Source organism: Bufo gargarizans, chromosome 7 (genome assembly GCF_014858855.1).
Source record: "Bufo gargarizans isolate SCDJY-AF-19 chromosome 7, ASM1485885v1, whole genome shotgun sequence".
Classification (NCBI taxonomy): Eukaryota; Metazoa; Chordata; class Amphibia; order Anura; family Bufonidae; genus Bufo; species Bufo gargarizans.
The window spans coordinates 165,437,035-165,448,598 of record NC_058086.1 but is presented as its reverse complement, the minus strand read 5'-3'; the positions used below and the strand labels follow the sequence as shown (position 1 = coordinate 165,448,598).

At 48.6% G+C, this 11,564-nt stretch overlaps 1 protein-coding gene across 1 annotated transcript; it reads left to right on the top strand.

The window, feature by feature from the left end:
• The first annotated feature begins 1,987 nt into the window (after nt 1-1,987).
• MCM2 (minichromosome maintenance complex component 2) lies at nt 1,988-11,564 on the top strand. The gene is made up of 16 exons (XM_044300824.1): nt 1,988-2,102; nt 2,601-2,791; nt 2,880-3,049; nt 5,120-5,383; nt 5,575-5,794; nt 5,885-6,092; nt 6,206-6,340; nt 6,592-6,783; nt 6,872-6,965; nt 7,940-8,190; nt 8,717-8,843; nt 8,927-9,039; nt 9,250-9,489; nt 9,644-9,826; nt 9,969-10,124; nt 11,016-11,564. Exons 1-16 carry the CDS (start codon nt 2,097-2,099, stop codon nt 11,124-11,126), a joined length of 2,661 nt encoding a protein of 886 aa, XP_044156759.1. The 5' UTR covers nt 1,988-2,096; the 3' UTR covers nt 11,127-11,564.

Genomic DNA, 11,564 nt, shown 5'->3' with positions numbered 1-11,564 from the left:
AGCCTGTCTATGGGGTGCCACGGCGGGACATCCATCAGCGGAGCATGCCGCCATGTTCCTCCTCTGTATGAAGTGGTCGGTGCAAGGAGCAGCCGCCGCGTCCACGAATCTCTGGGTGTGAGGTAATAAGCCCCCAGATAAAAGAGATTGTACGTGGATGTCAGACGCACTTACCTGCTCCCTGCCAGAGTCAGACGCACTTACCTGCTCCCTGCCAGAGTTAAACGCACTTACCTGCTCCCTGCCAGAGTCAGACGCACTTACCTGCTCCCTGCCGGAGTCAGACTCACTTACCTGCTCCCTGCCAGAGTTAAACGCACTTACCTGCTCCCTGCCAGAGTCAGACGCACTTACCTGCTCCCTGCCAGAGTCAGACTCACTTACCTGCTCCCTGCCAGAGTCAGACTCACTTACCTGCTCCCTGCCAGAGTCAGACTCACTTACCTGCTCCCTGCCAGAGTTAAACGCACTTACCTGCTCCCTGCCAGAGTCAGACGCACTTACCTGCTCCCTGCCAGAGTCAGACTCACTTACCTGCTCCCTGCCAGAGTTAAACGCACTTACCTGCTCCCTGCCAGAGTCAGACGCACTTACCTGCTCCCTGCCAGAGTTAAACGCACTTACCTGCTCCCTGCCAGAGTCAGACGCACTTACCTGCTCCCTGCCAGAGTCAGACTCACTTACCTGCTCCCTGCCAGAGTCAGACGCACTTACCTGCTCCCTGCCAGAGTCAGACTCACTTACCTGCTCCCTGCCAGAGTTAAACGCACTTACCTGCTCCCTGCCAGAGTCAGACGCACTTACCTGCCCCCTGCCGGAGTCAGACGCACTTACCTGCCCCCTGCCGGAGTCAGACGCACTTACCTGCCCCCTGCCGGAGTCAGACGCACTTACCTGCCCCCTGCCGGAGTCAGACGCACTTACCTGCCCCCTGCCGGAGTCAGACGCACTTACCTGCCCCCTGCCGGAGTCAGACGCACTTACCTGCCCCCTGCCGGAGTCAGACGCACTTACCTGCCCCCTGCCGGAGTCAGACGCACTTACCTGCCCCCTGCCGGAGTCAGACGCACTTACCTGCCCCCTGCCGGAGTCAGACGCACTTACCTGCCCCCTGCCGGAGTCAGACGCACTTACCTGCCCCCTGCCGGAGTCAGACGCACTTACCTGCCCCCTGCCGGAGTCAGACGCACTTACCTGCCCCCTGCCGAAGTGAGACGCACTTACCTGCCCCCTGCCGGAGTCAGACGCACTTACCTGCCCCCTGCCGGAGTCAGACGCACTTACCTGCCCCCTGCCGGAGTCAGACGCACTTACCTGCCCCCTGCCGGAGTCAGACGCACTTACCTGCCCCCTGCCGGAGTCAGACGCACTTACCTGCCCCCTGCCGGAGTCAGACGCACTTACCTGCTCCCTGCCGGAGTCAGACGCACTTACCTGCTCCGTGCCGGAGTCAGACGCACTTACCTGCTCCGTGCCGGAGTCAGACGCACTTACCTGCTCCCTGCCGGAGTCAGACGCACTTACCTGCTCCCTGCCGGAGTCAGACGCACTTACCTGCTCCGTGCCAGAGTCAGACACACTTACCTGCTCCCTGCCGGAGTCAGACTCACTTACCTGCTCTGTGCCAGGGAGTCAGACATACTTACCTGGTCCCCACAGTCCAGGCATGCAGGGAGTTGTAGTGTCACCCCAGCTCAGGAAGAGCACAGGCAGCTCGAGCATGCTGGGCATGTTGGGAGTTGTAGTGTCAGCAGAGCTGGAGGTGAACATGTTGGAAACCAGTGCCACTGCTTTTAAGAAGTGTGGCCATGCTGGGAGTTGTAGTGCCAGCACGGCTGGAGATCGGAAAATAATAACGGCTACAGCCTCTCATTACAATATCACTCACTTATTAATGAGCTGCCTGACCCCGCCTCCTCCCGTGACCAACTGGAAGCCCGCACAGTTTTGCTGCATATTAACAACGGAGAGGGCGGGGTTTATGCAAACGAAGATGATTTCGCGGGCTTGAGTCTATCACGTGGTATTTTCGCGCCAAACCGCGGGAAGGAGAAAGAACTAGCTGCGTGTGTGGAGACTCCGACTGCAGTATCGTCATGGCGGTGAGAGGGGATGTGAGGGGTTATACCCGGGATGTTGGGGGTTATACCCGGGCTGTGGTAACTAATAGCCATGTGAAGATGGTCTGTGGGAGGAAGGGCTGTGAATTGCAGGCTGTGGGACTATAAATCCCAGCATGGCCTAGAGACTGACAGGGGCACAAGCTATGGAGCACTCTGCCAGTATGTATGTATCTCCCTCCATACAGTAACACCTTGTGGCTGCTATATAGATACCTAAAAGGCTTATATGGACTTATAACAGAAGTCGCAATTGACTACTACTCCCATCATTCTTGTCATAGGACTGTTCCATTGTATTTTATAGAAGGTGTCATGTCCCAGTGCGTCAGATTTACCACCCTGTGCTATAGAATTGCTATTCTAGCGTTTGATATTCCCAGATCTTGGTCTATAGTCTGCCATGTTGTGGGACTATCACTCCCAGCATGCTCTGATAGTTTGCCGGAGTTGCTGATTGCATTAACCCTTGTGTTGCAGGATTCCTCAGAATCATTCATCATTGCCACGAGCCCGAGGACCGGCTCCCGGCGAGGCGATGCCCTCACCTCCAGTCCGGGCCGGGATCTTCCGCCCTTCGAGGACGAGTCTGAAGGCCTCTTGGGAGACGAGGGTCTTCAGGTGGAGGAGGAAGAAGATGGAGAGGAACTGATTGGAGATGCCATGGAAAGGTACCGACAACGGGCCTCCCGATTGGCGTCGGGGCAGATGGTCATCCGTTATGTTCAGTCATCTAACGCCGTCTTCTGCGGTTTTCAGGGATTACCGCCCGATATCGGAGCTGGACACGTATGAGGCTGAAGGCTTGGACGATGAAGACATGGAGGAGCTGACCGCCAGTCAGAGAGACGCTGCCGAGCAGGCCATGAGGGTGCGAGACCGGGAGACTGGCCGGGACTTGGGGCGCATGCGCAGAGGACTGCTGTACGGTAGGTGCAATCCTCATGGGATGAAAACTAGTGTTGAGCGAAATTGTGTTTTAAGTTCGGCGTCTAAGGTTCGGGTTATCGAAGAATCGCTTTATGGATTCTAAATTCCGTTATGGTCCGTGGTAGCGGAATACATAACGCAATTCTTCGATAACCCGAACTTTAGACGCCGAACTTAAAACACAAGTTCGCTCAACACTAATGAAAACCTATACATTGCACCAATTTCTCCGCTCTTCAGATCTCTGCTTGGTGTCACTGAATAGAAGCATCCTTGTCAGGGTCATAGCTTGTTAGATGTGATACTTGGACGTTGCCGGTCCATCATTCTTCAGGGCGTTGCTGAGGATCTTAATGAACTTTATAGTTTGACATTTCTAACCCCATAATGACTGAAGTGGCTTCATCCCACGTGGGGTTAAAAAAAAATTGGACAACCCCTTTAAAATGCTGCATTTATGCAGCCAGGAAATACTTGTGGCTTTCCGACTGTCAGTCCACTCGTCTTTTATAGGCAACTAAAGAATCTCCAGTTTATTTCCAGGGACCCCACCCCAAATAAATTCCATGAAGATCTGATCTATTAGCCAAAAATTTACGCTGGCAGCCAGACCAGTGAGTCGTGGCACTGGTCCCATCTTGGAGGTTTACTGTAACCTATGCCTGCCGACCCTGCACCCCCATTTTAAACATACCCATCAGTGCCTATAAGAAATGTTGAGTTGCCATTGCGTCCGTGTGGCCGTTCCGCGTGTTCTAGAACTTGTCCTAGTATGGTCTGATTTGTGGACAAGAATAGGCTTTTCTATATTGGGGACTTGCACACGGTCGGAATCTGTATTTTGCAGGTCCTCGGTTTGCAGAATGTAAAACTTATACGGTCAGGTGCATATAGCCTTACACTTCTATTGTAGTGCCTCATTAGAAGAACTTATCACCTATCCATAGGATAGAGTAGGGAACAGCAACCTTCAGCACTCCCGCTGTTGTGAAACTGCAACTCCCAGCATGCACACTTGACTGTTCTTCTAATTCCTACAGAGGTGAAAGGGGGATTCTGGGAATTGTAGTTTCAGAACAGCTGGAGCGCCAGAGGAGAAGTGTCCGATAGGCAGGAATGACGGGGCACTGTGTTCCCCTGTTTGAATGGAGCAACAGACACACATTCAATGCAGTGGACTGCCGGAGATGGCGCTATTTCCATGTGCAAGGAGTATTATAGACCATGCAACGTCCCTAAATAACAGGCATAGAATTGCCAACATGGCGCTTTACAATCGGGAGGTTCAAATACAGTCGTAAATGACACGGCAACAACCAAGTCAACAATTTAAACGAGGAATGGGTGCCCTGCTCACAGGAGCTTACAATCTGTAGCAAAAGGCGGGTAGTTATCCTGTAAATCAGGCATGCTCAACCTGAGGCTCTCCAGCTGTTTCCCGGACAGTCTACAGCTATCCGCCTGCAGCAGGGCATGGTGGGAATTGTAGTTTTACAACAGCTGGAGGGCCACAGGTTGAGCATCCCTGCTGTAAGTCAAAGTTTGACCTCTTAAACAGGTCTTGAGACATAACTTTGGATTATAGCCAAGCCAGTACCACATTTGCAGACAGCTGTTTTGGGGTGAGTGCAAAGGGAACCAGCATAAAGGGGTACTCTAGGATTTTTCTGCTGATGGCCTGTCCTGAGGATCAGCAGACAATCTGACATCCTGCATCAGAAATGGCACCAGAGCTATCCATCTCTGTCAGTGCAGTGAATGGAGCCGTTTACGGCAGCACTGTAACCCGGTACGGCCAGTGCACGATGGGTGGACCCTTCGGCTTTCAGCTTCGTCCACTTTTATTTCCAGCGTCACTGATTTCCCAAAACAGCTGATTGGTAAGGGTGCCATGTGTTGGGTCCCACTGCTCTGACATTGACCTATTGTCCAGATAGGTAATCATCAATATCTACAAGCTGGAATTTCTCTTTAAACCAGGAAGCCCTGAATTCTGTACGTAACCCCAGTGTATTGTGCACACAATCGTAACAGAAGTCACTAAACCTTTTATTAAATCCTGTATCTAGACAGTGACGAAGAAGAGGAGGATCGCCCCGCACGTAAACGTAGGCTGGCCGAACGTGCTGCGGAAGGTGCAGCAGACGAAGATGAAGAGATGATAGAAAGCATTGAGAACTTGGAGGATATGAAGGGTCACACAGTGAGGGAGTGGGTGTCGATGGCGGCGACACGCCTGGAGATCTACCATCGGTTCAAAAACTTCTTGAGGACCCATGTCGATGAGCACGGACACAACGTCTTCAAGGAGAAGATCAGCGACATGTGCAAAGGTAAGGGGTGATCTCTAGATGAACTATACCATGGTTGGGAGAAATAATGGCCTCTGACACCCTAAAATGAGAGAATAGGCCAGTTTATTTTTTATTTAAATATATATTTTTTTAAATAAATTGTGTTTCCACATTGCAGGCTGGGTATAGATGAAATTCCTATTATAGATCTATTTAACTTTATCCTCTAGACAACAAGGAGAGCCTGGTGGTGAACTACGAGGACCTGGCCGCCCGAGAGCACGTCTTGGCTTACTTCCTCCCAGAAGCCCCTGCCGAAATGTTAAAAGTTTTTGACGAGGCCGCAAAGGAGGTCGTTCTGGTCATGTATCCCAAGTATGACCGCATTGCCCATGAAATCCACGTCCGCATCTCCCACCTCCCTCTGGTAGAAGAGCTGCGGTCCCTCAGGTAAGTCCGGCGGGTCCCTGTTACTAGTGGATTTAGGATGAGTCTCGTGCAGTTATCTGATTTGCAGGTCTTGTTTTATGTTCTGTTCAGGCAGCTGCATCTGAATCAGCTGATCCGCACCAGCGGAGTGGTGACCTGCTGTACGGGGGTCCTGCCGCAGCTCAGCATGGTGAAATACAACTGCAATAAGTGCAACTTTATCTTGGGACCCTTTTTCCAGTCTCAGAACCAGGAGGTGAAGCCGGGATCCTGCCCTGAGTGTCAGTCCCTGGGACCGTTTGAAATCAACATGGAGGAGGTACGATACATACTCCGCTCTTGCTGTGCACATTCGGCATTGCAGGGAAGGTTCTTTCTTATGCTTTTATATTTGTGACTTTCATACATAATTTTATGTGCTTTTGTTTTCAGACTGTATACCAGAACTACCAGCGTATCACCATCCAGGAGAGCCCGGGAAAAGTGGCAGCTGGCAGGCTTCCCCGATCCAAAGATGCCATACTTCTTGCAGATTTGGTGGACAGCTGTAAACCGGGGGATGAAATAGTGAGTGTTGCCTAAAGTTAAAGGAGGATTCTCATGGCATATGACTAGGTTATGCCATCAGACTTCTGCAATCCCAGGAATATAGGACACAGCTCTGAGACTACCATGGTGCAGAAAACTGCATTCGGCCTCGTGTGAATGAGGCTGTTCTGCAGTGCTCTGCAGGTGTAAAACTGTAGACGTTAGTGTCTTGAAGTGCTGGTACTTAATTTGAGATCAGTTTCGTTAATACCTTGTGTTCTTTCTGATAGGAACTCACTGGCATTTATCACAATAACTATGATGGATCCCTCAACGTGGCCAATGGTTTCCCGGTTTTTGCTACCGTTATTCTTGCCAATCACATCGCAAAGAAAGATGACAAAGTGGCTGTGGGAGAACTGACAGATGAGGACGTCAAAGCCATTGTGGCCCTTTCCAAAGACGAGCGGATTGGAGAACGGGTGAGGGCAATAAGTGGTTAATGAAGCTGTGCTTAATAACTGGATTGTTAGGAACCGATCTGTAAGAGCTGTATTGCGGCTATTGCAGATTTTTGCCAGCATCGCACCATCTATCTACGGACACGAGGACATCAAGAGAGGCCTTGCTCTTGCTTTATTTGGAGGAGAACCGAAGAACCCAGGTGCGTGCAGAAAACAAGCCTGAATGAGCAGCACAAACTGATCAAAAAATACTAAGCATAACCGGATAAAGAGCTGCACATCTCAAGTAAGATCAATACATATTGAGAACCACAAAAGTTTTAAATATTGTATACAATATAAACCTTGTGCAGGATGTGATATGTCCATGCACAAACATTTGCACAAGTCCTAAATATGGACAGTCAAATATATGGCCAGGTAGCATCACATATGTAAAACATTAATAGTTACAACATAACATCAAATTGCACTAAAATAGAAGTAATACCCACAGTGATGAAGGGTGTCCTGGCAAAAGTGAGTACGTCTACCTCACTCCATGCGTATCGCTGGGATTACCCAGCTTCCTTAGGGATCAGAGATCCCTGAGGAAGCTGGGTATTCCCAGGTAGATGTGCTCACTTTTGCCAGGATACCCTTTATCACTGTGGGTATTACTGCCTATTTTACTGCAATTTGATGTCGTGTTGTATTTATTAATGTTTACCATATGTGGTGTATACCTGGCCATATTTGATTGCCCATATTTAGGACTTAATGTGCACGTTTGTGTGTGGACATATCTGGTCCTGCACAAGGTTTCTATTGCATACAATATTTTAACTTTTGTGGTTCTCAATAAAATATGTATTGATTTTACTCGATGTGCAGCACTTTATACAGTTTTGCTTTTTGACTTTCTTTTTTTTGGTCAGTTTGGTTATTTGTAACCGTTGCTGGCACTCCATTTTACTTTTTAGTGTTCCCTCAGAATAGGCCAGTTGTAGAATGTTTTATTAGGGCAAATCTAAAGTTAGCAGAGTTACAGCCTCCTTTTAATGGTTATTATAGATTCTCCATGCCGCCACTTTGCGTCCCATGTGTTCTCAGTTGAGAGGATGATCTTGTGGTACATGCATTACAATTGTCTGATTTGTGCAGCTAATAACGTAAGTGTTTATTCATTTTTAAGGTGGAAAGCACAAAGTCCGTGGGGACATCAATGCCTTGCTATGCGGTGACCCAGGGACGGCGAAATCCCAGTTTCTGAAGTACGTGGAGAAAGTCTCAAGCAGAGCTGTGTTCACAACTGGCCAGGGAGCTTCCGCTGTGGGTTTGACTGCCTACGTCCAGCGCCATCCAGTGACTAAGGAGTGGACGCTGGAAGCAGGAGCGCTGGTCTTGGCTGACAGAGGCGTGTGCTTGATCGATGAGTTCGATAAGGTCAGTAGCTTCTGTGCATTATCTCCAGTTAAAGGGGTATTCCGTGATAAGTGATGGAATATTGCTAGAGTATGCCATTTTACAGTAATAGGGGGTGTGACTTCTGGCACCCTCATTGATCCTGAGAATTAAGGGGATGTTAGTCAAGCACTGTACTTCTAACGTTCCCTGTACTGTCGTACCCTGGCCATCTGTCTGTGCAAAGAACTGCAGGTGGTAGGTCCATGCTATGGTTTCTAACAAAGCAGGGCACCACTTTGCATGGCAGAACGTTGCAGGTGACGCAGTGCTGAAGCCCTTTTGTTCTCAGGATTGTGGGGGTTGCTCCAGAGGTCTGACCCGCACCCTTATAAAGTGATGGCATATTAGCAATATTCTATTGCATTATACAATAGGGAAACGATTTTAAATGGCATTACAACAAAAGTAGTCTAGAGCTGTGGTGCAAAAGATTTGTCTTTGTAGACCCTTCCTCTTGGAATTTAGTTGTTTCTGGCAGCTCCCATCATGTTATTCTTATTTGCAGATGAATGACCAAGACAGAACAAGTATCCATGAAGCCATGGAGCAGCAGAGCATCTCCATCTCCAAGGCCGGTATTGTCACCTCTCTGCAGGCTCGCTGCACCATCATTGCTGCTGCCAACCCCATTGGTAAAACCCTTCAGATTTTATTTTTTATTTTTTTGGTACTCCGATTTCAGAAGTTGCGTATTCATTCAACTCTATTTTCATAGGAGGACGTTACGACCCATCATTGACATTTTCTGAGAATGTGGATCTGACTGAGCCCATTGTGTCTCGATTTGACATCCTCTGTGTGGTGAGAGACACGGTGGACCCTGTGCAGGTAAAACACCTTTCTGTACATAGTTTTCTCCAAAGTTAATGAATAGAATGCGAGCAGCGCTGGCACCATATTCCCCTTTAGTGGTCATGCAGCAGAAGTGTAGTCTGGTTCTCATTTTATAGTTTTTTATTTCACTTTTCTAGCACAATCTAATCTTTTTGTATATCCTATATATTGTGTAATGAGAATCTGGCTTCTATCTCTTTTTAGGATGAGATGCTGGCAAGGTTTGTGGTTGGCAGCCATATTAAGCATCATCCAAGCAACAAAGATGTTGTTAATGCTGATTCAGAACGCGTTCTGCCAAATACATTCGGTGTGGACCCTTTGCCTCAAGAAGTGCTGAAGAAATACATCATGTATGCCAAGGAAAAGGTCCACCCGAAACTGAACCAGATGGATCAGGATAAAGTGGCGAAAATGTACAGTGACCTCAGGAAAGAGTCCATGGTAAGCTTCCTCCTCCTTGAAGTGACACGACTGTATCCTAATTTTGCACCACAAGGTGGCGCTGTAATCCCTTAAATTCCTGTAGTTTACTGCTGTTTTATAATATAATGTGGTCATCTGTAGTTCTCCCATTGAACCTTTCTGCCTCCTGCAGGCAACAGGCAGCATCCCCATTACCGTACGACACATCGAATCGATGATTCGTATGGCAGAGGCGCATGCACGAATGCATCTGCGGGATTACGTGGTTGAAGACGATGTCAATATGGCCATAAGAGTGATGCTGGAGAGTTTCATTGACACACAGAAATTCAGTGTTATGAGAAGCATGAGAAAGGTACGTCCCATCAACTGCAAAGCTGCATCGCCACAATGGATCGTGCAGTCTCCAGTATTTTCACTTGACCATTGTATGAAAAGGGTTTGGTTACCTGAAAATTGTGTCTATACGTAACTAATGTGGACCATTGCATTTGCAGACATTTGCCCGATACCTGGCATTCAGAAAAGACAACAACGAGCTTCTGCTCTTCATACTGAAACAGCTGGTGGCCGAACAGGTGACCTACCAGAGGAACAGATACGGTGCGCAGCAGGACACAATAGAGGTGTCTGAGAAAGACCTGGTTGATAAGGCAAGTGTGGGCAAGGTTATACACAAGACTTGTGGAGAATGCTGCTCATTGAAATGTGATGGGGCAACGATGGTGATTTCCAAGAGCCATTGATGGCAGTATAGATGGGCCCCTTTAAGTAGCCTTAATTGTAGGTACAAATTAAGGAGGGGTGACTTGACTGGAACCAGCTGCAGCCCCCTGTGCAGAGGGTGGGCTAAGCAGGTCCTGAGAATGGAGGGGCTGCTGCGCTGACTGGACACGGCACTGCTCTGAGTGAATGGGGGCAGCTGAAGGGTGGTTGTGCCGCAGCCATACTGGGTCTGTACACACTGTATGCAATCTCATAAGGCCTCTTGCACACGACTGTATGGCTTTTTCTGTATTTTGCGGTCTGCAAAAATACGGATGACAACCGTCTGCTTTCTGTTTTTAACTGAACATCTGGCCCCTGATAGAACAGTACTATGCGGACAATAATAGGACATGTTCCATCTTGAAACGGAATGCATGAGGAGTACATTCCGTTTTTTGGGCGGGACCCATTGAAATGAATGGTTCCGTATACGGAATGTAAACAGAAAACACGTTTGTGCATGAGGCCTATCACCCATATTATGACTGCAGCGCATGAACCCTTTCCTATGGTAAAGCTGAAACAAACATCGACTGCTATAGAACTGCTGTGTAAAACCGGCCTTATGCAAGGCTTAAAGGGGGTCGTCAAAAAGCCAGTCACTGCCTGAATCCCATAATGGGGATATCTGGACAATGTACAGCAGCCTGGAGCGCTGCAGTGCAGAGAAAGGGGCACATCAGAAAACCAGCACGGTGTCCCCTCCACCAGTCCTAAAGCGATGCTAATACCAATTAGACTTTTTCCCAGTTTAATCCTCAGTCTCTTATTTTCAGGCTCGGCAGATTAATATCCACAACTTGTCAGCATTTTACGACAGCGAATTGTTCAAGTTGAACCGGTTCACGCACGACCTGAAGAAAAAACTCCTCATCCAGCAGTTCTGAGCCCGCATGCTCTGCGGGGTGTGATGCGGGACACATGAACACTTTGACCGTTGTCAGCACACGATGAGGGAAAGTGAGAAAAGATCTTGTAATAAAATCTGCTGTCGAACCAAATGAACCGAGGGCAGCACTCGGCTGGTGAAGCCGATGCCTTTGCTGTCCTCTATCAAGGTGACTGAAATGTGGTCGGACCTGTTACTTTATGGCAGCAAGAAACGAATTCCCTTATCACTGGTTCACCTTGTGTATGGAGTCTGGAGCAATACTCTGCAGCATCTGATTCCCTTCACTTGTTAGTGCCCAGCCCTGACCATTGCAGACGTTGCCTCCTGGACATCAAGCTGCGTGCGCTGAGACTCTTCCTCTGTAGTGCTTTTGTATATTTGAAACTGATGCATTGTGTAATTTTGTAGAAAAATATAAGAAGTTTCTTTGCTA